Source organism: Coregonus lavaretus (genome assembly GCF_964263955.1).
Source record: "Coregonus lavaretus genome assembly, chromosome: 9".
In the NCBI taxonomy this organism is placed as follows: Eukaryota; Metazoa; Chordata; class Actinopteri; order Salmoniformes; family Salmonidae; genus Coregonus; species Coregonus lavaretus.
This window is the reverse complement of record NC_139996.1, coordinates 24,571,829-24,599,428: the sequence shown is the minus strand read 5'-3', so window position 1 is coordinate 24,599,428 and position 27,600 is coordinate 24,571,829. Positions and strand designations below refer to the sequence as shown.

At 44.8% G+C, this 27,600-nt stretch overlaps 1 protein-coding gene across 2 annotated transcripts; it reads left to right on the top strand.

The window, feature by feature from the left end:
- Positions 1-789: 789 nt before the first annotated feature.
- Positions 790-26,124, top strand: LOC311134664 (lysine-specific demethylase RSBN1L-like; the record flags this gene model as incomplete). 2 transcript variants are annotated; one of them, XM_084168411.1, is made up of 8 exons in its annotated part: positions 816-1,287; positions 1,539-1,676; positions 1,912-2,585; positions 18,919-19,056; positions 22,341-22,483; positions 22,707-22,874; positions 22,998-23,106; positions 23,310-26,124. In XM_084168411.1, the coding sequence occupies 8 exons, from the start codon at positions 816-818 to the stop codon at positions 25,062-25,064; spliced, it is 3,597 nt and encodes a 1,198-aa protein (XP_084024537.1). In that variant the 3' UTR covers positions 25,065-26,124. The 2 variants fall into 2 exon arrangements, with proteins under 2 accessions (XP_084024538.1, XP_084024537.1); XM_084168412.1 differs by lacking the exon at positions 1,539-1,676 and having other exon boundaries at positions 790-1,287.
- Between the last annotated feature and the right edge of the window lie 1,476 nt (positions 26,125-27,600).

The following is a 27,600-nucleotide window of genomic DNA, read 5'->3' as shown; positions in this document are numbered from 1 at the left end:
ATGGCAGGAAGCTTGGCCCCAGTGATGCACTGGGCTGTACGCACTACCCTCTGTAGCGCCTTACGGTCGGATGCCGAGCAGTTGCCATGCCAGGCGGTGATGCAACCGGTCAGGATGCTCAATGGTGCAGCTGTATAACTTTTTGAGGATCTGGGGACCCATGACAAATCTTTTCAGTCTCCTAATGGGGAAAATATGTTGTCGTGCCCTCTTCACGACTGTCTTGGTGTGTTTGGACCATGATAGTTTGTTGGTGATGTGGACACCAAGGAACTTGAAACTCTCGACCCGCTCCACTACAGCCCTGTCGATGTGAATGGGGGCGTGTTCGGCCCTCCTTTTCCTGTAGTCCACGATCATCTCCTTTGTCTTGCTCATGTTGAGGGAGAGGTTGTGTATGAAATGTAATGTCATGTAATATTTTAAATAATATATAACTGTGTTAATTCTGCTGGGGATCCTTAATAAATACAAATACTCACATCTTAGTCCAATATCCAAATTTATGTCACTATCTCAAGTATATCTCTCACATTGAGAGAACGTTGCAATGAGAGATGTTACAGTGAGAGATGTGTACAGTGACAATGTCCATTATATAAATGCATTGTAAGAATGTAGTTGACTTACATGGTGCATAGTGTAAATTGTATCAATGACAGCTAGATTTTCCCGCTTGCAAAATGTAAACAACAGTGTTTACTGTTTTCACCCCCGCCTCTTGTCTTCTGACGTACTACACAGGGGACCGCCCCTTCTCTGTCTCTCAGTCACGCAGCAGCTACGTGTGAGCGTAAAATAGAGAAACTTCCAAGATGGCGGAGTCCGTAGGATCCATGCATTTCTCAGCTAATGGCAAAACAAATCCTCCAAACCCCTTGTTACCCAAAATACCACCGGAGAGTCGACTACAGTCTTCCAACGCTGTCCACCCTCCACCGCCAAAGAAAGTCCGAATCGAGGAGAAGAGTTTGAAACACAGGAAATTGAACGGGGACGTAATGTGTGCAGGGGAAAAACACAACGGGAAGCAGAGTTATGGGAGCCCAGCGAAATGGAGTTTCGGCCCGGCCAAGCCGAGCAACTCCACCTCGCCAGCTCCCGCACGAAAGATCTTCAAGATCAGCAACTTTCTCGCCTCTCCTACGAAAGTGAAGAAACCGAATGAGAAAAGGCACAAGGAAAAAGATAAGAGCGCTAAAACGCAGAGTTCACTCATGGAGAAAGGGAACCTTGGGAGTTGCCATACAAAGACGGAAAATTGTGATGTAAATATGTTACAGCGAGGTAGGGTCAACATTGTCAGTCTTTTGAATGTAAAAAGTCATGAACTAGGTTTGAAATTACTAAAGCCAGCTGATAACATTAGTTAAGCAGTGCTACTGTGCAGTATGCCGATATAATGCCACTAGGCCCAGTAGATTATTACACCACTAATTGACAGAAAGGCCTACAGTTTAGATTAAGTTGAATGAAGTGTTGATGGATCAGAATCAATGTGTTTATTACTTAATCTGTATTAAATTTCCGTATTTTAGAACACATTGGCAAAGACGAGGAGAGAGAGAAGAAAAAGGAGAGTGATAAAGAGAGGGACAGGGAGAAGAAGAACCACCAAGTTATGGTTGTGAATGATGTAGGGAGGGAGAACAGAGAGGTGAAATCTCCACTGAAAGGTATGGGTGAGATAATAAAAAATAAATCAGTCTTAATGGTGATTACATTGAGATTCAATGCCATGTTGGTCATTTCCATGTCAGAGATGTTCACACTGTTTTAGCTTCCCCCTCATAATAAATTGAGTCAAATGCTGTGAAGTAGGTAGGTCATGTACCAGGACTGGTGCCTTCAAGATGTATGCACACATCTTATTTACAGCTATTGGCTTACACAGTCTTCTCTTCCTTACAGAGTCAACAGAGAAGCCAAAAGTCAACTCGGAGGACGAGCTCCTCTTGAAAAAGCTAAAGAAGAAGAAGAAGAAAAAGAAGCACAAAGACTGCGAGAGGGCGAGACGCAGCCGGCCCAAGATGTACCACCGCTCCAGCCAGACGGTGTGTTCTGGTGTAACTGTGGACCTGCCGGACCTGCTCAACACACCAGACAGGAGTAACTACAACACCAATAACAGTTTCTTCCAAACCTTCCCAAGTCCCCATCAGGATCCTTCCAGCACCACCACTGCTACCTCCATGTCCTCCATGGTCAGGGAGAGGTTGGGCTACGGCTCCCCCCTCCACAGTACCCAGTCCCAGGGCATTTCAGAGCTGGAGTTTGGCCGTCTGATCCATGTGGAGCAGCAGGCCAATGGAGGAGCCTCGGTGGCCCACGCCTACTGCCAGCAGCTGGCCTGTCTCTCCCCGGCCGAGATGCAGCGCTTCGCCCAGGAGTTTGTCACCCTGTCATTCAGCGAGGACCAAGCTGACGCGGCCCACTACGTCATGGGCATCATCCATGGAGCGGCCTCCTACCTACCAGACTTTCTGGACTACTTCTCCTACAAGTTCCCCAATGCACCGGTCAAGATGGAGGTGCTGGGGAAGAAGGATATAGAGACCACCACCATGGCCAACTTCCACACTCAGGTCAGTGGATGGATGAGAATGCTTTAGAATTCTGTTGTGCTTTATAATCATCCCAAAGAATCACCACCTCAGTACCAGCAACTTCCACACACTGGTGCTGATTTATGTGTGACTTCAAAGTGCATGACTCTTCCCTAGGTTCTACTAATGTGACACCTTGACTCTTCACTAGGTTTTGCTAGTGTGAATCCTTGACTCTTCAGTAGGTTCTGATAGTGACTCCTTGACTCTTCTCTGTGTTTTTGTTTACTTTCAGTGTTTTTGTTTACTTTCAGAATCTGCATTTATATTTCCCCTCGACCAGGGACTCTTACTCTTGTATCCTAGCAACCCTGTTTCCTTCCTCCCTGCAGATAGTTTGAAAGGTCTACTGCTCTCTCTGAAACACCACATGGTTGAACATTCAGCGATGCTGAAGATGACAGGCAGTCACTTACTACTTAATGTGATTCTATCATGTGAACAAACACTGCAGGGTGTTGAATGATTAATAGTGGGCTTTGGTTGCCATTAGCTATGTGTATTGGGACAGATACTTGCTACTGCTAGATGTTGCTAGTATGAACTTACTCGTTTTCTCAATAATTTTATTGTATGGCTAGATGAATTCCCTTGATCAATTACATGACTACTCACTGCGTGAGCTAGTTAAAAAGTAGCAAATCTGAATGACCACACATGGTTGTGTTCCTCACGTTTTAACCTTACGAGGTAATTCCCTCAAAGTTCCAGTTTTACAGTTAAGAATAAACATACGGCAGCAGTTTGTTTTGTTACAGTTACAGAGCTTGCACAGGTTTCAGTTGTCTCTACTAGCAGACACTCACACGGCTGCATGAGATGTACAGCGGGTTAGGTTAAACAAAGCTTTTAACATTACAGTGGCATGTACCAACTCAGTGATATCTGGCAGAGAAGCATGAGTTAAAATAGGCTTAAAGTACAGTTGTAAATGTAATATCTCCCAAATAAAGCCTGAGTAATAGTGGTTGGATGACTGTGGGACTGGGCTTACACATTTACAAACAAGAACATAATCAAATGGTGCATTTGAGCTGTTTTCCTGTTTGTGTTTGCATGCGGCGTCGGACCTCTGAGGTAAGGAAGGTGAGAGGTTAAAGATTGTTGATATGAGGTCAGTGGAGCTTTGTAAACCGAGAGGTGAGTGGGCAGTGTTTCATAACCCTCAAGAGTCTAAGCCCTGTCTAAACCGGGGGAGTGGTGGGGGGTTTAAGCTAACAAATGGAATTGTTTTAAGATTGTGATACCAACGATTATTTAGCTATTTGATTTTGAATTTTAATACCCCTTAAGGAAGAAAAAAAATCTTTAACAATTATTGGATGAAACATTGAATTTGGCGTTACTGCTATTAGCCAATAAATCAAATCAAATCAAATCAAATTTTATTGGTCACATGCGCCGAATACAACAGGTGCAGACATTACAGTGAAATGCTTACTTACAGCCCTTAACCAACAGTGCATTTATTTTAAACAAAAAAAGTAAGAATAAAACAACAACAAAAAAAGTGTTGAGAAAAAAAGAGCAGAAGTAAAAATAAAGTGACAGTAGGGAGACTATATATACAATAGAATAAAGTGACAGTAGGGAGGCTATATATACAGGGGGGTACCGTTGCATAGTCAATGTGCGGGGGCACCGGCTAGTTGAGGTAGTTGAGGTAATATGTACATGTGGGTAGAGTTAAAGTGACTATGCATAAATACTTAACAGAGTAGCAGCAGCGTAAAAAGTATGGGGTGGGGGGGCAGTGCAAATAGTCCGGGTAGCCATGATTAGCTGTTCAGGAGTCTTATGGCTTGGGGGTAGAAGCTGTTGAGAAGTCTTTTGGACCTAGACTTGGCACTCCGGTACCGCTTGCCGTGCGGTAGCAGAGAGAACAGTCTATGACTAGGGTGACTGGAGTCTTTGACAATTTTGAGGGCCTTCCTCTGACACCGCCTGGTATAGAGGTCCTGGATGGCAGGGAGCTTTGCCCCTGTGATGTACTGGGCCGTACGCACTACCCTCTGTAGTGCCTTGCGGTCAGAGGCCAAGCAGTTGCCATACCAGGCGGTGATGCAACCAGTCAGGATGCTCTCGATGGTGCAGCTGTAGAATTTTTTGAGGATCTGAGGACCCATGCCAAATCTTTTTAGTCTCCTGAGGGGGAATAGGCTTTGTCGTGCCCTCTTCACGACTGTCTTGGTGTGTTTGGACCATGATAGTTCGTTGGTGATGTGGACACCAAGGAACTTGAAGCTCTCAACCTGTTCCACTACAGCCCCGTCGATGAGAATGGGGGCGTGCTCAGTCCTCTTTTTTTTCCTGTAGTCCACAATCATCTCCTTTGTCTTGGTCACGTTGAGGGAGAGGTTGTTGTCCTGGCACCACACGGCCAGATCTCTGACCTCCTCCCTATAGGCTGTCTCATCGTTGTCGGTGATCAGGCCTACCACTGTTGTGTCGTCGGCAAACTTAATGATGGTGTTGGAGTCGTGCCTGGCCATGCAGTCATGGGTGAACAGAGAGTACAGGAGGGGACTGAGCACGCACCCCTGAGGGGCCCCCGTGTTGAGGATCAGTGTGGCAGATGTGTTGTTACCTACCCTTACCACCTGGGGGCGGCCCGTCAGGAAGTCCAGGATCCAGTTGCAGAGGGAGGTGTTTAGTCCCAGGATCCTTAGCTTAGTGATGAGCTTAGAGGGCACTATGGTGTTGAATGCTGAGCTGTAGTCAATGAATAGCATTCTCACGTAGGTGTTCCTCTTGTCCAGGTGGGAAAGGGCAGTGTGGAGTGCGATAGAGATTGCATCATCTGTGGATCTGTTGGGGCGGTATGCAAATTGGAGTGGGTCTAGGGTTTCTGGGATTATGCTGTTGATGTGAGCCATGACCAGTCTTTCAAAGCACTTCATGGCTACAGACGTCAGTGCCACGGGTCGGTAGTCATTTAGGCAGGTTATCTTAGAGTTCTTGGGCACGGGGACTATGGTGGTCTGCTTGAAACATGTTGGTATTACAGACTCAGTCAGGGACATGTTGAAAATGTCAGTGAAGACACTTGCCAGTTGGTCAGCACATGCTCGGAGTACACGTCCTGGTAATCCGTCTGGCCCTGCGGCCTTGTGAATGTTGACCTGCTTAAAAGTCTTACTCACATCGGCTACGGAGAGCGTGATCACATAGTCGTCCGGAACAGCTGGTGCTCTCATGCATGCTTCAGTGTTGCTTGCCTCGAAGCGAGCATAGAAGTGGTTTAGCTCGTCTGGTAGGCTTGTGTCACTGGGCAGCTCGCGGCTGTGCTTCCCTTTGTAGTCTGTAATAGTTTTCAAGCCCTGCCACATCCGACGAGCGTCAGAGCCAGTGTAGTATGATTCAATCTTAGACCTGTATTGACTCTTTGCCTGTTTGATGGTTCGTCGGAGGTCATAGCGGGATTTCTTATAAGCGTCCGGGTTAGAGTCCCGTTCCTTGAAAGCGGCAGCTCTACCCTTTAGCTCAGTGCGGATGTTTCCTGTAATCCATGGCTTCTGGTTGGGGTATGTACGTACGGTCACTGTGGGGACGACATCATCGATGCACTTATTGATGAAGCCAGTGACTGATGTGGTGTACTCCTCAATGTTGTCTGAAGAATCCCGGAACATGTTCCAGTCTGTGCTAGCAAAACAGTCCTGTAGCTTAGCATCTGCGTCATCTGACCACTTTTTTATTAGCCGAATCACTGGTGCTTCCTGCTTCAGTTTTTGCTTATAAGCAGGAATCAGGAGGATAGAGTTATGGTCAGATTTGCCAAATGGAGGGCGAGGGAGAGCTTTGTATGCGTCTCTGTGTGTGGAGTAAAGGTGGTCTAGAGTTTTTTCCCCTCTGGTTGCACATTTAACATGCTGGTAGAAATTAGGTAGAACGGATTTAAGTTTCCCTGCATTAAAGTCCCCTGCTACTAGGAGCGCTGCATCTGGATGAGCGTTTTCCTGTTGATTAATGGCCTTGTACAACTCATTCAGTGCAATCTTAATGCCAGCATTGGTTTGTGGTGGTAAATAGACAGCTATGAAAAATATAGATGAAAACTCTCTTGGTAAATAGTGTGGTCTGCAGCTTATCATAAGATACTCTACCTCAGGCGAGCAAAACCTTGAGACTTCCTTAGTATTTGATTTGGTGCACCAGCTGTTGTTTACAAATATACAGAGACCGCCACCCCTCGTCTTACCCGAGTCTGCCGTTCTGTCCTGCCGATGTAGCGTATAGCCTGCTAGCTGAATGTTATCATTGTCGTCGTTCAGCCACGACTCCGTGAAACATAAGATATTACAGTTTTTAATGTCCCGTTGGTAGGATAACCGTAATCTTAAATCGTCCATTTTATTCTCCAAAGCTTGAACGTTGGCTAATAGGATTGATGGGAGAGGCAGTTTACTCGTTCGCCGTCGGATCCTTACAAGGCACCCCGACCTTCGTCCACGATATCTCCGTCTCTTCCTCACGCGAATGACGGGGATCTGGGCCTTGTCGGGAGTCTGTAGAATATCCTTCGCGAACGCCTCGTTGAAGAAAAAGTGTTCGTCCAACGCGAGGTGAGTAATCGCTGTCCTGATATCCAGAAGCTCTCTTTGGTTATAAGAGACGATGGCAGAAACATTATGTACAAAATAAATTACAAATAACGCGGAAAAACACACATAATAGTACAATTGGTTAGAGGGCTGTAAAACGGCAGCCATCTTCTTCCGGCAATAGAAACTCATTTGAATAACAGATTTACTACATGGAACAACAGTCCCCCAAAAAATCTAAAGGAAATTTGTTCTGAAGTTTCTGTCCTATATCTGAGAGAGATACGATTATCCCCTTATTTTAGGCACTAAACTATCTCCACTATACTTCCATTCATTTTTTGAGCTGGTTACGGGGACCTTCAGATGAGTCTTGTGCAAAACGGAGAACACCATCGTATTTGTGAGAGTCTCATCTTGCAATAGTGGTCATAATAGTTTGTAGGCCAAACCGTTCGGATGCTACAGACATTTTCGTGAGAAGACCGATTTTCGGGATGTCTCATGGTCTGACAAACACCGCTCTAGCTCTGCCACCTTTCACCGCAGATGCGGAAGGGCGATTTCGGTGGATGTGATGGATTGAGACACAGCCCATGCAAAAAAAGCTTAAACAGATGGATTTTGATGGGGATCTTTTTATTATGTTAATTAGATTTCCGCGGGGGTGCAAACATTTTAGGCTAAGAGTTCTAAAGGACCCTCCAGAGTAAGTTGATGCCACTATTTCAATGTAATTTCCTGTCCTAGAGATGAAAGCGTGTTTAGGTTTCACCTCAGAAGAATGACAAAGTTAACTTATGCATATTCACAAATTGGGTGTGGGAATTTACACATGGAGTTGATAAAAAACAAATAGCCCCCCCCCCCCCAAAACAAAAGCCATATTACAACCTATGTGTTGTGATAATTGTGTTGTTTGCTCTATAACCTGTTAATTCATATGCCTTGCGACCGTGATATATATACAGTGGGGAGAACAAATATTTGATACACTGCCGATTTTGCAGGTTTTCCTACTTACAAAGCATGTAGAGGTCTGTAATTTTTATCATAGGTACACTTCAACTGTGAGAGGCGGAATCTAAAACAAAAATCCAGAAAATCACATTGTATGATTTTTAAGTAATTCATTTGCTTTTTATTGCATGACATAAGTATTTGATACATCAGAAAAGCAGAACTTAATATTTGGTACAGAAACCTTTGTTTGCAATTACAGAGATCATACGTTTCCTGTAGGTCTTGACCAGGTTTGCACACACTGCAGCAGGGATTATTTTCCCACTCCTCCATACAGACCTTCTCCAGATCCTTCAGGTTTCGGGGCTGTCGCTGGGCAATACGGACTTTCAGCTCCCTCCAAAGATTTTCTATTGGGTTCAGGTCTGGAGACTGGCTAGGCCACTCCAGGACCTTGAGATGCTTCTTACGGAGCCACTCCTTAGTTGCCCTGGCTGTGTGTTTCGGGTCGTTGTCATGCTGGAAGACCCAGCCTCGACCCATCTTCAATGATCTTACTGAGGGAAGGAGGTTGTTGGCCAAGATCTCGCAATACATGGCCCCTTCCATCCTCCCCTCAATACGGTGCAGTCGTCCTGTCCCCTTTGCAGAAAAGCATCCCCAAATAATGATTTTTTCCACCTCCATGCTTCACGGTTGGGATGGTGTTCTTGGGAATGTACTCATCCTTCTTCTTCCTCCAAACACGGCGAGTGGAGTTTAGACCAAAAAGCTCTATTTTTGTCTCATCAGACCACATGACCTTCTCCCATTCCTCCTCTGGATCATCCAGATGGTCATTGGCAAACTTCAGACGGGCCTGGACATGCGCTGGCTTGAGCAGGGGGACCTTGCGTGCGCTGCAGGATTTTAATCCATGACGGCGTAGTGTGTTACTAATGATTTTCTTTGAGACTGTGGTCCCAGCTCTCTTCAGGTCATTGACCAGGTCCTGCCGTGTAGTTCTGGGCTGATCCCTCACCTTCCTCATGATCATTGATGCCCCACGAGGTGAGATCCTTTATGGAGCCCCAGACCGAGGGTGATTGACCGTCATCTTGAACTTCTTCCATTTTCTAATAATTGAGCCAACAGTTGTTGCCTTCTCACCAAGCTGCTTGCCTATTGTCCTGTAGCCCATCCCAGCCTTGTGCAGGTCTACAATTTTAACCCTGATGTCCTTACACAGCGCTCTGGTCTTGGCCATTGTGGAGAGGTTCGAGTCTGTTTGATTGAGTGTGTGGACAGGTGTCTTTTATACAGGTAACGAGTTCAAACAGGTGCAGTTAATACAGGTAATGAGTGGAGAACAGGAGGGCTTCTTAAAGAAAAACTAACAGGTCTGTGAGAGCTGGAATTCTTACTGGTTGGTAGGTGATCAAATACTTATGTCATGCAATAAAATGCAAATTAATCACTTAAAAATCATACATAAAAATCATACAATGTGATTTTCTGGATTTTTGTTTTAGATTCCATCTCTCACAGTTGAAGTGTACCTATGATAAAAATGACAGACCTCTACATGCTTTGTAAGTAGGAAAACCTGCAAAATCGTCAGTGTATCAAATACTTGTTCTCCCCACTGTAGGCCTAAAGGCCGAGACAATAAGTAGACAGTGGCACAATAATTTCAACCACACCTTTGTTTTATCACAAAACCGGATGGCAACCTCAGTCAAGTCCACAAAGCATATTGCATGTAACAGGCAGTTACATGACCTACAGCATGGTCAAGCAAGTTAATGTTTCTGACATTTTCGGACCACTAAACAACTATTGATTTAGAACCACAGAGAGTTACCGGAAGTCGCAAAGAAAACAGGAGCTGCCTCCACTATTCCAGCACCATTTCAACTTCAACATCATCAAATTACCTCTGCTTAGTCTAATACAGTGACAACTAAAAGATAGCAAAAACAATTTAGTCCAATCAACGTGAGCTAAATATGTGGCTGTCCATGGTTCTGATTTCTGTGTGTGCGCGTACGTGCAAGTAAAAAAACATGTTGACTCACCCTACTTGTAGAGAAACGCCAATGCCATCCTCCTCTTTCATTTTGACGAAACGGTCTATCACTGTCATACAGTGCACGCTTTAATTTTTTGTTGTCCTAGGCTACCTGACAAATTATTGCTCGCTAGCCTAACTTCCATTCATGGGCAACGATAGCTAGTTAACGTTAGCCTTCTACATCTAGCTACATATTGAACTTCCATCCTCTCAGGCCAGGGGCACAACAATGTATTAATTAATGGTTGGATCAGAATCGCCGTTTATAATCATTGGCCAGCACAGAGAATTAAGTAAAACCACAAGTCCAAATCCCTTTCTCCATCCATGGCTAATTTTGGAAAGGGCCAATTTTAGCTAGCTAGCTAGCCACCGGAGGACAACAACACAACAACGTATGCTGTCAATGGGATTTGATAGGAGTGATGCCAAAATCTGTCTTCCCTTGACAGTTACTTTTGGGTGCGCCAGGACCATTCACAGTTGAGCTCGCTCAGTTTAGCTCAACGCTAATTTTTTATACTTTTTTTATCAAGGGAGGCCAAATGCTCGCTGGCTTACCTTGCCTTCAATGCTACGGGCAGCAACAATGTCATACTCGTTTGGACCAGACAGCATCAGATAGATGGCCTACACGTAGAGAGAAAGAGGGGCGCTGTTTCGCTCGCTCTGTTTTCTCCTGTGAGATACTTTCAGCCCCTTGTGAATTGAAGGAAAATGATGAAACACAGAGAGACGAAAGATTAATAATTGTATGTTTCTTTGGGGAAGCCTGGCTTCCCTTGGCACCCATGAATACACACCACTGCAAATAGGGCACTGACAGCTGTCAGTGTAGCTAGCATGCTAACCTTAGCTAGCTAGCTATCTTGCTAACCTTATCTAGCTAGCAAAAGTTATGTTGCTGTTTTATTTTTTTACTACACAGCATTCAAAAGATTAGCCAGCTGGCTCTATGGCTGGAGCTGGATTTGACATAAACATTGATTTAGAGAGAACTTTGCCACAGATGGAAACCACTGCCCTATTCTTGACTTGACCATCTATTGTTATCTCAAGTTTTGGCATCTTCCATAAATTGCGGCCGGTGTGTGAACTGCTGACTGCTCATAGTTAGCAGATAGTTGACACATCAACCAGGATCAAGGGGCAATTTGTGACTTGTTTTGGTAATCAGTGGATGTATTGGAGATCATAAATTAGTACAGGGAGGTGTGCTCTCCACCTCTGCTAGGCAATTAGTGTTAGTACTTCAGTCTCCCCTGGTTTCTCAGCGGCAGCTGTAAGTGGCGGTTGTGTCAGTGGCACTTTTGTCGCAAAACTAAGACCATCGCCGAAACAGACAGTTTTGCTGAGTTGTTCTGCTGAGTTATTCGAGGAAGGAAAGAGGAAGGCTCCACACAACTCTCTCACTTGATTATCAGATCTCATTTTTGCTCTTTTTGTAGCTTTGGCAACTGTGTGTGTTTTCTATATCTGTTTGCTCCCCTCCCTATAGGCTTTACAGACACTCCTCACCCCTTGGCTACAACCCTTCTAATTTGGTGTGCCCTGCGTGCACAACCCATGTGGAATTCTGGGTCTCTGGCAGCGTTTGGAACTGCCGATCTGCGGTCAAGAACGCTGAGTTCATCTCAGCCAATGCTGCCCTTCAGTCCCTTGACTTTCTGGCCCAGACAGAGACATGGATCACCCCAGAGAACACTGCTACTCCAGCTACTCTTTCTTCATCTGACTACGTTTTCTCTCATAGTCCAAGAGCATCTGGTCGTCGCGGTGGTGGCACAGGTCTACTCATTTCTCTTAAGTGGAGATTTCCTCTTTTCTCCCTCTCTCACCTGTCCATCTCCTCATTTGAATTCCATGCTGTGACTGTCACTTGTCCACTCAAGCTTAACATTACTGTAATCTTTCACCCACCAGGTGCCCTTGGAAAGTTCCTCAATGAGCTTGACACCTTGATAAGGTCATTTCCTGATGATGGCTCACTGCTCTTCGTACTTGGCTCTTCATACCTCCCGACATCTGCCTTCTATTCATTTCGTTCCAACTCTCTCTTTCCCCTCCTTGCCTCTTTTGACCTCACCCTTTCCCAATCTCCTCCAACTCACAAGGCAGGCAATACACTTGACCTCATCTTTACTAGAGGCTGCTCGCCTACTAATCTCACTCACTGCAACCCCCCTCCAGGTCTCTGATCACTACTTTTTTTCCTTTTCCGTCTCCCTTTCCTCCAACCCTAACCAGATGGTCATGCACCGTCGCAATCTTCGCTCTCTCTCTCCCACTACTCTCTTCTATCCTATCATCTCACCCTTCTGCTAAATCCTTCTCCCTCCTGTCGCCTGATTCTGCCTATTCGACCCTACTCTCCTCCCTTTCCGCATCCTATGACTCGCACTGTCCCCTTTCCTCCCGGCTGACTCAGCCCCCGCCCTCCTGCTCCGTGGCTGAGTGACTTATTGCGAGCTTACAGAACAGGGCTGCAGGCAGCTGAGCAAAAATGGAGAAAAACTAAACTTCCGGACCTATCATCCTTTCCTCTCTCTCCTCTCTACCTTCTCTTCCTCTGTATCCGCTGCTAAAGCCACTTTCAACCACTCTAAACTTCTGCCTCCAACCCTAGGAAACTCTTTTCCACCTTCTCCTCCCTCCCTCCCTCTCTGCGGAAGACTTTGTCAGCCACTTTGAAAAGAAGGTTGATGACATCTGCTGCTCATTCACTCAGCCTATTGAGTCCACTGGTCTCACTCACACAGAACTACCCTACGCCTTGACCTCTTTCTCCCCTCTCTCTCCAGATGACATCCTGCGACTAGTGAGGTCTGGCCGCCTGACTACCTGCCCGCTCAACCCCATCCCCTCTTCCCTTCTCCAGACCATCTCTGGAGACCTTCTCACTTCCCTCATTCCTCACTTCCCTCAACTAATCCCTGACCACTGGCTGCATCCCCTCTGACTTCAAAATGGCCAGAGTGGCTCCCCTCTTCAATATCTGACGTCAAAAACGATAGACCTGTATTCCTTCTTTCTGTTCTTTCCGAAACACTTGAGCGTGCTGTCTCTGAACTTTACCATTATCTCTCTCAGAACGATCTTCTTGACCCTAACCAGTCAGGCTTCAAGACGGGTCACTCAACCGAGACTAATTTTCTGTGTCACGGAGGCTCTTCGCACTGCTAAAGCTGAATCTCTCCTCTGTTCTCATCCTCCTAGATCTATCCGCTGCCTTTGACACCGTGAACCATCAGATCCTCCTCTCTACCCTCTCAGGGCTGGGCGTCTCAGGCTCTGCACACTCTTGGATTGGATCCTACCTGTTAGGTCACTCCTACCAGGTGACGTGGTGAGGATCTGTGTCTGCCCAACATAACCTCACTACTGGTGTCCCCCAGAGCTTGGTTCTAGGCCCTCTTCTCTTTATACACAAAGTCACTTGGCTCCATCATATCCTCACATGGTCTCTCCTATCATTGCTATACGGGTGACACTCAACTACTTTTCTCCATCCCCCCTTCTGACACCCAGGAGGCAACACGCATCTCTGCGTGCCTGGCAGATATCTCAACTTGGATGTCGGACCACCATCTCAAGCTCAACCTCGACAAGACTGAGATGCTCTTCCTCCCGGAGAAGGCCTTCCCGCTCAAAGACCTCTCCATCACGGTTGACAACTCCACAGTGTCGCCCTCCCAGAGTGCAAAGAACCTTGGCATGAACCTGGACAACACCCTGTTGTTCTCTGCAAACATCAAAGCAGCGACTCGCTCCTGCAGGTTCATGCTCTACAACATCTGTAGAGTACAACCCTACCTCACACAGGAAGCGGCGAAGGTCCTAATCCAGGCACTTGTCCTCTCCCGTCTGGACTGCTGCAACTCGCTGTTGGCTGGGCTCCCCGCTTGTGCCATCAAACCCCTGCAACTTATCCAGAATGCTGCAGCCGCCTGGTTTTTAACCTTCTCTCATGTCACCCCGCTCCTCCGCGTACTCCGCTGGCTTCCAGTCGAAGCTTGCATCCACTACAAGACCATGGTGCTTACCTACAGAACAGCAAGAGGAACTGCCCCTCCCTACTTTCAGGCTATGCTGAAACCCTACACCCCAACCCAAGCACTCAGTTCTGCCACTTCAGGTCTCTTGGCCCTCCCACACCTACGGGAGGGCAACTCCCGCTCAGCCCAGTCCAAGCTCTTCTCTGTCCTGGCACCCCAATGGTAGAAACAGCTTCCCCCTGAAGCTAGGACAGCAGAGTCCCTGTCCATCTTCCGAAAACATCTGAAACCCAACCTCTTCAAACAGTATCTTAAATAATCCTCCTCCTCACCAGAAACTGCTATGGGATCGCCAGTTGCGCGCAATTATACAAATGTATTTATGCCGACATTTTAGTTGGACTTTGTATACGATAATAATCCCTATTCTAAGTTTATCAAAGTGTTTATGAGATGTATTGATAACATTGGTTTTATTTGGTCAGGTGATGATCTTGAATTGGAGGAATTATTTACATTCATGAATTCCAGGATGCCGTCTATAGAAAATAAACTGATAGAAGTACCTTTCTTCATTTCAGCAGTTATCATACACCTTCATAAAAAAATAGTTTACCATATAGCAAACTCCTTTCGCATTAGGCGCATTTGTGACTCTGATTTATCATTTGATGTACACTACCTGTCAAAAGTTTTAGAACACCTACTCATTCCAGGGTTTTTCTTTATTTTTACTATTTTCTATATTGTAGAATAATAGTGAAGACATCAAAACAAGGTAGGGGGGGTATACAGAAGATAGCCCTATTTGGAAAAAAACCTAGTCCATATTATGGCAAGAACAGCTCAAATAAGCAAAGAGAAACGACAGTCCATCAATACTTTAAGACATGAAGATCAGTCAATACGGAAAATGTCAAGAACTTTGAAAGTTTCTTCAAGTACAGTCGCAAAAACCATCAAGCGCTATGATGAAACTGGCTCTCATGAGGACCGCCACAAGAAAGGAAGACCCAGAGTTACCTCTGCTGCAGAGGATAAGTTAGAGTTACCAGCCTCAGAAATTGCAGCCCAAATAAATGCTTCACAGAGTTCAAGTAACAGACACATCTCATCAACTGTTCAGAGGAGACTATGTGAATCAAGCCTTCATGGTCGAATTGCTGCAAAGAAACCACTACTAAAGGACACCAATAAGAAGAAGAGACTTGCATGGGCCAAGAAACCCGAGCAATGGACATTAGACCGGTGGAAATTTGTTCTTTGGTCTGGAGTCCGAATTTGAGATTTTTTGTTCCAACCGCCATGTCTTTGTGAGACGCGTTGTGGGTGAACGGATGATCTCCGCATGTGTATTTCCCACCGCAAAGCATGGAGGAGGAGGTGTTATGTTGTGGGGGTGCTTTGCTGGTGACACTGTCTGTGATTTATTTAGAATTCAAGGCACACTTAACCAGCATGGCTACCACAGCATTCTGCAGCGATACGCCATCCCATCTGGTTTAGGCTTAGTGGGACTATCATTTGTTTTTCAACAGGACAATGACCCACCACACCTCCAGGCTGTGTAAGGGCTATTTTACCAAGAAGGAGAGTGATGGAGTGCTGCATCAGATGACCTGGCCTCCACAATCCCCCAATCTCAACCAAATTGAGATGGTTTTGGATGAGTCGGACTTCAGAGTGAAGGAAAAGCATTAAACAAGTGCTCAGCATATGTGGGAACTCCTTCAAGACTGTTGGAAAAGCATTCCAGGTGAAGCTGGTTGAGAGAATGCCAGGAGTGTGCAAAGCTGCCATCAAGGCAAATGGTGGCTATTTGAAGAATCTCAAATATAAAATATATTTTGATTTGTTTTACACTTTTTTGGTTACTACATGATTCCATATGTGTTATTTCATAGTTTTGATGTCTTCACTATTATTCTACAATATAGAAAATAGTAAAAATAAAGAAAAACTCTGTAATGAGTAGGTGTTCTAAAACTTTTGACCGGTAGTGTACATGCCAAAGATTTATGTGAACAATTCAAAACAAGAGGGTATAAAGAATAATTATTGGACAATTGCCTTAAGAGAGTAAGACAAACTGAGCGCAATGCATTATTGTAACCACTTCAAAGGAATCCCTCTCCTCCCTCTGCAACTTTGGTGTCCACCTACAGTCCTATTTCAAGGTCGATGAAGGAAGTGAGTAATAGACATTGGCACATATTACACAGTGACCCCAGCTTTGGTAATGCGTTTGAATCCCCCATATGGGCACTGAACACAAGGGGCGCTATTTTCAAACCCCACTGATCCTCTGTAATCAAATCACATTTTATTGGTCACATACACATGTTTAGCAGATGTTATTGCAGGTGTAGCGAAATGCTTGTGCTTCTAGCTCCGACAGTGCAGTAATATCTAACAAGTAATATCTAACAATTTCAAAACATATACACAAATCTAAGTAAGGAATGGAATTAAGAATATATACATGTATGGACGAGCAATGACAGAGCGGCATGGACTAAGATACAGTAGAATAGTATAGAATATAGTATATACATATGAGATGAGTAATGCAAGATATGTAAACATTATTAAAGTTACTAGTGTTCCATTTCTTAGTGTCCAGTGATTTTTTTTGTGTATGTCTATAGGCAGCAGCCTCTAATGTGCTAGTGATGGCTATTTAACAGTCTGATGGCCTTGAGATATAAGCTGTTTTTCAGTCTCTCGGTCCCTGCTTTGATGCACCTGTACTGACCTCACCTTCTGGATGATAGCTGGGTGAACAGGCAGTGGCTCGGGTGGTTGATGTAATCTCATAGAGAATGCTAATGCGCGCATTGCAAACATTTTATAGTCTCTGACCTAAAGTATTTGCAGGACAGAGATCCCAGCTCATAAAGTTATACAAGTAACACAAAAATGCTACTCACAGTTTGCTGCACGCACAAAACAGATATTAGACAGCAAGGTTCTGTTTCTGCTGTTACCAAGCGAAGCTTGATTTTGGAAGAAGCTAACCACTTAGCTAGATAGCTAACTAGCTACTAAATTAGCAAACCAAATGCACAACTGCAGAGCATTTAGCATATTTTAGACAGTTAACTTAATAGTTATAAGATCTCTAGCTGGCAAATATTTACTTGTGAATACCATACTGTAACTAGATCACCTGGCACGTGCTGCACAAAAGTGAGTGACTCACAAGGCTCTCGTCATTGTGTCCTTGTAAACAAACACCACGTGACTGGGGACTACCGGCAAGCTTCATAATGAAAATGTATGTTATAGGTGAAATGAAAAACGCGATCTTTATCTCCTAACATATTGCACAAGCTGACTGTAGGTATTTACTTAAAAAGTAGCTACAAATATATTAATACAAATTCAAAATAAATTGTTTCGAAGGTATTGGAAAAACCATCCCGTGGCTATTTCCAAATACCCCGGTATACAGTATATACCGTATACCGCCCAAGCCTAATAGGAAAAGACACCGCATTCACACAGATTTGCACGAAGTAGGCAGTTCTGATTTGTCACTTCAAGCCCAAATATATCATACTTTGACTAAAACGATGACTTATTAACTTAAATCGTTGTGCAGCATTATAGGTAAGTGATTTGCGCTGATGTGTATTTCTATCCTTACTGTGATGATATGAAGTTGCAACCATCACATCCTTAACTGTGCAAGAGATCATCTGGCATGGATGACATCACTGCTACTTTCTAAAGGGTCTCTGGGGCGGCAGGTAGCTTAGTGGTTAAGAGCGTTGTGCCAGTAACCGAAAGGTCGCTGGTTCTAATCCCCGAGCCAACTAGGTGAAAAATGTGTCTGTGCCCTTGAGCAAGGCACTTAACCCTAATTGCTCCTGTAAGTCGCTCTGGATAAGAGTGTCTGCTAAATGACTAAAATGTATGTAAATGTCTCACTGTAGTGATCATTGCTGTTCTGATTGAATTCAGGAAAACATTTCTCACTAACCAGGTTTCCATTCAACCTCTCCATGTGAGCAAAGTCCATGTCGGACAAAACATTTCACGACAGGCCCAATGGAAACAGCAAATTTGTTGACAAACCCAACAAATGTCGACAAAACAAAACACGCTAGACAAGGTGGGATCTTCCTGTGTCTGCAAAATTAATTATGCGTGAAATGGTGGTGGAAATGCCTCCATGCGCAAACACTGATACAATAACCATAATATCAAAGCAAACTGAGTCACATGATGACATGTTGTGTGGTCCTCCCACCACGACACAGGAAAGCATGCAGCGCACGACACAGGAAAGCATGCAGCGCACCAGGCCACAGCTGAAATAAGTCATGACGAACCCCACAGGGTGGCGAAAGTGCACGCCGATGAGCTCGATGCTCCTCTCCAACATATTGAGGGTCTTATTCTGGTGACATTATGATAGAAACCTGGCCGCCGACAAACAAAAACAATCTAGCTCTTGTCCATAATAATCTCATCATGTAGGTAGCTCACCCGCACTGCATCCGCGACCCGCTGGCTAGACCAGAGTGGGCACATAACGCAACATTTTCCCTGACAAAACCATCAGCAGAGCCAAAAATGCGATGGTATTTTTACAATTAATCCACTGTTGATACAGTCCCAAAATGTTTTGCATGTCAGCAGTCAAGTTTTTTTTAAAGATATTGGACTTTCAAGAAGCAAAGTGTCACCAGCTACATCATCATCATCAGCAAAAATATTCTAACCTGTCTCCCCCGTGTCTCTGCCCCCAGGTGAAGCGTACCTACTCCCAGGGGACATACCGTGCGGGGGCCATGCGGCAGGTCAGCCTGGTGGGGGCTGTGGACGAGGAGGTGGGAGACTACTTCCCTGAGTTCATCAACATGCTGGAGGAATCTCCCTTCCTAGAGGTTGGTTTAGAGCAGGGGTGTCAAACTCATTTTAGCTCAGGGGCCACATGGAGGAAAATCTATTCCCAAGTGGGCCGGACCGGAAAAATCATGGTATATATAACTTAAAAACATCAACTTCAGATAGTTTTCTTTGTTTTAATACGATCAACATACAACATAAAGCTGGAGCCTGAGGACAGTGTGTCCAAAATAGTACAAGCACAACATCACTATTAATCATAAAACACGTCAAGTTTATTTGAAAATTCTAAAGAAAAAGAACACACAAACACACAATGCCTCAGTGATTAACAGAACTGTTTCACAGATCACAGAACTATATCAGGGTGTCATTTCTCAGGCAGAAATGTAGATAAAAAGAATGGAATCCTGTTCTCCAAACAAGTGCAAGAACCACAGAGTCAAGAATAGGTTAAATATACAAATAAAATAAAAACAATTAAAAACAATAGCACATCAACATAAAAACATATAAACATAAAGCTGGAGCCTGAGGACAGTGTCCAAAAGCACAGCATCACTATTAATCATAAAACACCTCAAGTTATTTGAAAGTTCTGAGGACAAAGAACACACAAACACACAATGCCTCAGTGATTCACAGAAGTATATCACAGATCACAGAACTATATCAGGGTGTCATTTCTCAGGCAGAAATGTAGATACAAATAATGAAATCCTGTTCCCCAAACAAGTGCAAGAACCACAGAGTCAAGAATAGGTTAAATATACAAATAAAATAAAAACAATTAAAAACAATAGCACATCAACATAAAAACATATAAACATAAAGCTGGAGCCTGAGGACAGTGTCCAAAAGCACAACATCACTATTAATCATAAAACACCTCAAGTTATTGGAAAGTTCTGAGGACAAAGAACACACAAACACACAATGCCTCAGTGATTCACAGAAGTATATCACAGATCACAGAACTATATCAGGGTGTCATTTCTCAGGCAGAAATGTAGATACAAATAATGAAATCCTGTTCCCCAAACAAGTGCAAGAACCACAGAGTCAAGAATAGGTTAAATATACAAATAAAATAAAAACAATTAAAAACAATAGCACATCAACATAAAAACATATAAACATAAAGCTGGAGCCTGAGGACAGTGTCCAAAAGCACAACATCACTATTAATCATAAAACACCTCAAGTTATTGGAAAGTTCTGAGGACAAAGAACACACAAACACACAATGCCTCAGTGATTCACAGAAGTATATCACAGATCACAGAACTATATCAGGGTGTCATTTATCAGGCAGAAATGTAGATAAAAATAATGAAATCCTGTTCCCCAAACAAGTGCAAGAACCACAGAGTCAAGAATAGGTTAAATATACAAATAAAATAAAAACAATTAAAAACAATAGCACATCAACATAAAAACATATAAACATAAATCTGAAAGCGTTGCTCAAACTCCCGTAACAGTCCCGTTATTTTATCTTTGAACCGCTTCATGTCTGCCACATGTTGGGTCGTGCACACATTTTTCAGACAGGGGAAGTGAGCTGCATCACCACCGGCAAGTTGCGTCTCCCACAATGACAGCTTCAACTTGAAAGAACGTATGCTGTCATAATACTGCGTGACAACTTTGTTGCGCCCTTGCAGCTGTTTGTTCAAGTTATTCAGGTGCTCTGTAACATCCACCATAAATGCAAGGTCCGGCATCCATTCTGCGGAATGAAATTCTAACACTGGTTTGCCCTTTTCTTCCATGAACTGTTCAATTTCTTCTCGTAAATCAAAGAAACGCCTCAGCACAGCACCTCGGCTTAACCATCTTACCTCAGTGTGGTATGGCAGGCCATAGATGTGGTCTTTCTCTCTGAGAAGGCTGTCAAACTGACGGTGATTCAGGCTTCTGGATCGGATGAAATTAACAGTTTGGATGACCACCTTCATGACGTTATCCATCTTTAATGACTTGCAGCACAAAGCGTCCTGGTGCAAAATACAGTGAAAAGTCAAAAAAATCACGTCCTCCATTTGCAGATTGCACTTTCTCTCTGAACTTTGTCACAACGCCTGCTTTTTTCCCGATCATTGAGGGCGCACCATCTGTAGCCAGGCTGACAGCGCGGGACCAGTCCACTCCGACCCTGTCCAGCGCGCCGACGAGTGCGGTAAAAATATCAGCTGCTGTCGTTGTATCTGTCATCGGCACCAACTCCACGAACTCCTCGGTGACGGTCAATGTGTCATCAACTCCGCGGATGAAAAAATGGCCAGTTGTGCAACATCTGTAATGTCCGTGCTTTCATCAATTGCAACCGAAAACGCAATAAATGACTTTACTTTTTGCTTCAACTGGCTGTCCAAATCCACTGAAAGATCGGAAATCCTGTCTGCAACTGTGTTTCTTGTCAGGCTGATATTTGCAAAAGCCTGCTGCTTTTCAGGGCACACAATCTCCGCTGCCTTCATCATGCATGTTTTTACAAATTCACCCTCACTAAATGGTTTTGAAGCCACTGCGATTTCATTAGCAATGAGGTAGCTAGCTTTCACTGCAGCGTCACTGATGTCTCGGCTGTGAGTAAACACAGACTGCTGTTTCTTCAGACCCGCCAACAGTTCATTCACCTTCTCTCATCTCCGCTGTCCTTGAAAGTTGTCATATTTGTCGGCATGAAGACTCACATAGTGGCGACGAAGGTTATATTCTTTCAGCACTGCAACATGCTCTGAACACACCAAACATACAGCTTTCCCATTCAATTCCGTGATTAAATAGGATGACCATTTTTCTTGGAACACTCTGCACTCTGTGTCCACTTTTCTCTTTTTTGACAGAGACATATTGGGGCAATGAGGGTGCCAAAGCACATAATGTTAAAAGTAGAAGCCGTAATAAATATCGCGGGCAAAACAAAGTAGCTCATTGGCTGCACGTGCTTGACCTACTTGCTCTGCCCCGGTATAAACAGTTTGCTTGCTTAACACAATTGCTATTGCGCCATCCAGTGGACGCAATTGGAACAGCAGTTTATTTTATTGAATTTTACAACACTTTTTTTTTTTTTTTTTTTTTTTTCATCTCGCGGGCCGGATTAAACCCGTTTGCGGGCCTGATCCGGCCCGCGGACCGTACGTTTGACACACCTGGTTTAGAGTGTGTGTCTGAGAGAGTGTTTTAGTGTAATTTCATCAGCACTGTGACATTCTACTTTTGTTTATTTGCACATAAAATAAACTGAAATAACAGGCGTAAATATATAACAGTAAATGAGCTGATATGTAATTATGTGTCTGTGTGGTCCCAGCGTACCCTGCCCTGGGGCACGTTCTCCAGCCTGCGCCTGCGGAGCCCCACAGAGAGTGACGACGGACCCATCATGTGGGTCAGACCAGGGGAACAGATGATCCCTGTGGCTGACATTCCCAAGTCCCCCTTCAAGAGGAAGAGGTGCGTTGCTTGGTTTTGTTTGTCCACCATAGTGAAAAGATTGCTTTAGGTCTAGGTTTACTAGGGACAAGAACCAAGGCATGGCAGCAAGCCACCAACATGACATAAGACCTTCGACTTAATATCTGACACGACAATAAAGCAGTCTGTGGTATCCTCATGCCACGTCCTTTGGCATTTTGTTTTTACTTTAAAGGTACATTTATATTTCCCCCTGTTCCAGGTCGACCAATGAGATCAAGAACCTGCAGTACCTGCCGCGGGCCAGCGAGCCCAGGGAGATGCTATTTGAGGACCGGACCAGAGCCCACGCCGACCACATCGGACAGGGCTTCGAGAGACAGACCACTGCCGCCGTGGGGGTGCTCAAGGCCGTGCGCTGCAGAGAGGGGTGGGTACACACCTGGTCTCTGTAGCCCTGACCTAGTGTATACACACATACACCCCCCTTCCGTACCTGTACACACCTGAGCTCCTCTTTATGACAGTCTCTCTCTCCACTGTCTCTCTGTAGTGATGCTCCTGCCAGGGTAACCAAAGACGTGGTGTGTTTCCACGCTGGAGATTTCCCCGAGGTGGTCCAGAGGCTCCAGCTAGACCTGTACGAACCACCCCTCTCACAGGTACGTCTGAGATCAATGGATTCTACATGGATCCTTAGAACAGATTATTAACCAATGATTGTGTGTGAATGGTGGCTTTAACCAACAGAATAATATCCTCTACTGCCCCTTTCTGCTCTCTCTTCTCTTCCCCATTCCTCCCCCTCTCCCCTTCCCCTTTCCTCCCTCTCATTCTCCTCTCCTCCCACTCTCCCCCTCCGTAGTGTGTGCAGTGGATAGATGATGCCAAGCTAAACCAGCTGAGGAGAGAGGGCATCCGCTACGCCCGTATCCAGCTCTACCACAACGACATCTACTTCATCCCCAGGGGAGTGGTGCATCAGTTCAAGACTGTGTCTGCTGTCTGCAGCCTGGCCTGGCACATCCGCCTCAGACAATACCACCTGGATCAAGAGAGGGAGGAGGAGAGCTGTACTTCTACAAGGGCAACAAGTCAAGTCATAGAGGAGGAGGAAGAAACAGAGGAGAGTGAGGAGGAGGAGTGGGGGAAAAAGGAGGACAATCCTACACAGCCACGGACGCAGGTGAAGACTGAGGAAGAGGGAGGGGGAAGGATGCCCGTACAGGAGCCGCCACTAGTTTGCAAGGAGGAAGACGACACAGAGGAGGAGAAAGGAGGGGAGAGAGGAGGCTGTACACCTACACTGACATTACCTTTAGTCGAGGAGGAGAGGGAGGAAGGGAACCCACTCACAGAGACACTACTGGAAGTCAAGGAGAGAAAGGAGGTTGACGAGCATCACAAGATAGAAGAGATGGAGAGAAAAGGAGCAAGAGATGGCAGTATACCCACACAGATGCAGCCAGAAGTGCATATGGAGGGAGAGGGAGATAGAGAAGATAGGGAACTCTCAAAGGCTTCACAGCAGGCTGGGATAGAGAGAGAGGAGGAAGGAAGACACCACAAGACACCTCCACAAGTCCAGAAAGAAAGAGAGAGTGGAAAGGATGGTAACACAGCCACACAAACACCACCACAAGTCAAGAAAGAGCGAGAGAAAGTGAAGGGGAAAGATTTAGAGAAAGATGGAAAAGAGAGGGAGAAAGTAGAGAGGGTGAAAGATAAAGAGAAGAAGGAGAGAGTGAAAGAGAAGGAGAAGAAAGAGAAGGTAAAAGATGGGGACAGAGAAATGGAGAGAGGGAAATATGGAGAGAAAGTGAAGGGGAAAGATGAGAGTGTGATGGAAAGCACCACACAAACACAGACGTCTCCACCCATTAGGAAAAAGGAGGATGAGGAGAGGGCAAAAGAGGAGAGGAAACACACACATCCATCCCAACACACCCAGAGGGAGGAGAAGGGAGTGAGGGAAACAGACACAGCCTCAAAGACACCGCCTCAAATCAAGAAGGAACGAGACCGGGACAGAGGTGGTAGTGGTACACAGTCACACACACGGCAAGAGAGAGAGGAGGGCAGAGAGAGCAGCACACATAGACACAAACCCTCACATGGAAAGAAGGAGAGAAACGGGTATAGGGAGGGTAAAGAGGGTAACCCATCCATACACACTTCACACACCAAGCCAGGGAGAGAGGAAGATGGGAAGGCTGTCACTTCTAGACACACACCCTCACATGTGAAGAAGGAGGGGAAGAGGGAAAGAGGGGTCAACCATAAGGAGGAAAGGAAGAAACCGCCCTCTGCCCCTAGCTGCCCCCCTTCGGACCACAAACCCCCACGGACGCTCGTAACCTTTGACCTCTTTAAGCCTATGGAGGCATTTCAAGCCCCGCCCCTCTCCCTGGCAGACAAGTCTCACCACCACAGTGACTGTCGAGGCGCTCTCTCCAAGTCTGAGAGCCGGACGCTAGCGCCCTCTAAAGGACCAAAAGTAAAGGACACGACACACACCAAACCTGCAGTTCCTTTCCAGGACAAACGGCCGCAGCACTCCTTAAAACACCCCCTGAAACCACACACCACACATGCACAGCAGAAAGCCTTTTTATTATGAATGTGTAGATGTGTCGTTTTCTCTCTCTTACTTAGCCTGCTCCCAGATCGGTTGCTGCTTCAGCCATACTATCATTGTCATGCCATAGTACATATACAGAGGAGTTGAATTGGCTAAAGCACATACAGATCTGGGACCTAACCCTGTTCGAAAACTTTCTAAATGTATCCTTTCTTCCTTCCTCCTTTCCTTGAAGTAATCACTGATCTAACACAGTTGGGTAGGTAAAAGCAAATGTTACACCACGTAGCTCACACCAACACAGTCATGTCAGCATCAGATCCGAGGAAGGAAGGATTCATTTCATAGCATCTGAAGAGGGCTAAAGTAAGCATGTACGCTAAGTAGCTCACGTCACATTTGTTAGTGAATGTACGTAGGTTCTTTATATGAAAACCGTTGTGTGACCTGTGCGTTAGTGCCTATGCACTACTTAGCTACACTATTCTCTTAAAGCACCTACTCTAGGTACTATACGGCTCAGTCCCAAAACAGCCCCTTAGTTCCTTTGTCTTCTCCTAGTCTTTCCCTCTTTGAAGTTTGCAGATCTGACGGGACCGGATTGGTGTACTTTGGCAATATAGCGCCCCATTGACTCGAACGCCCAATCCCTTAAAGTCTACACTAGACTATACAGAAGTGGGTAGTAGGGGATAGGGGTCTATTTTAAATTGAGAACTAGCCGGCCTGTATGCTATGGGGAGCTTTTACCACGTTCCTTATACCTATCCAGGCACTTCAGTTCTGCCAACACTGAAGGGCTCAGCTAGGGGTTGTTTTTGGACCAGGCTTACATGTATGATTCAACACAGGGCTGTAAATGATACGTACCGAATCTGTACAGTATGGATGTACCAGTACTGATGTGCGAAAATGTATACAGAAATGCATATATTTTTTGTAAGACAAGTTTTATTTTCCATATAACTTATTTATCATTTTCTGTATTTTTTGTTCAGATGTATGTGAGAAACTCTTGTAAATACCTTTTATTTCCTAAGATTAAGACTTGGTAGTGTGATTTATACTTTGACCAGAACCTCTCAATAAAAGGTTCCTAATATTACAATGGTCTCTTATTCATTGTGCTCATTCTCAATTGACTAAGTTGAAAAATGAATTGACCCCAGCTCCGATCACACACATTCACTGAATTCACCAATCATCAAAATAGTGTAGTTCTATTTTATTTACAGAATGCACGTCTGTTAAAGGGCAACTCCACCACTTTTCAACCTCATTTTCATTATCTCCAGTGTCAACATGGCTGTGGCTGTTGAACAAGTTGAGGAGACTAAATTACTTGGCGTTACCTTAGATTGTAAACTGTCATGGTCAAAACATATAGATTAAATGGTTGTAAAGATGGGGAGAGGTCTGTCCGTAATAAAGAGATGCTCTGCTTTTTTGACACCACATTCCAAAAAGCAAGTCCTGCAGGCTCTAGTTTTGTCTTATCTTGATTATTGTCCAGTCGAGTGCTGCAAGGAAAGACCTATGAAAGCTGCAGCTGGCCCAGAACAGAGCGGCACGTCTTGCTCTTCATTGTAATCAGAGGGCTGATATAAATACTATGCATGCCAGTCTCTCTTGGCTAAGAGTTGAGGAGAGACTGACTGCATCACTTCTTATTTTTATAAGAAACGTGTAGAAAATCCCAAATTGTTTGCATAGTCAACTTACACATAGCTCTGACACATAAACTTACCCCACCAGACATGCCACCAGGGGTCTTTTCACAGTCCCCAAATCCAGAACAAATTCAAGAAAGCGTACAGTATTATATAGAGCCATTATTGCATGGAACTCCGTTCCATCTCATATTGCTAAAATGAACAGGAAACCTGGTTTAAAAAAACAGATAAAGCAACACCTCACGGCACAACTCTTCTCCCCTATTTTACGTAGATAGTTTGTGTTTATGTATTGATATGTAGGCTACGTGTGCGTTTTTAAATTATTTTTTAATTGATGTAGTTCTGTCCTTGAGCTGTTTTTGTCTATTAATGTTCTGTATTATGTCATGTTTCATGTTTTGTGTGGACCCCAGGAAGAGTAGATGCTGCTTTTGCAACAGCTAATGGGGATCCTAATAAAATACCAAATACCAACATATGTAAAAACGGCGCATTGCTATGTTTTGTTGAAAATAAATATAAAGTAAAAAAGTTCCATGAGATTTGCGGTGACTTGGGGAGCAAGAAACTCGATCCTACCCTGTGATGTCACAGTGAAGCATTTTGTCCCCTTATCTTTTTATCCACAGATCATAGAAACGTGCAGACTAACATCTGGCGCCGACGAAGATGGCGGCCTCGCGACTAGCTCTTAGGAAACTTTGCAGTATTTTGTTTTTTTTATGTATATTTTTTTTACATTATTAGCTCAGAAAGTGTTTTGCATCATTACATACAGCCGGGAAAAACTATTGGATATCAGAGCGGCGGTAACTCACCAGCATTACGACCAGGAATACGACTTTCCCGAAGCAGATCCTTTGTTTGCTCTCCCCAGGCCAACTGAACTGATTCCAGCG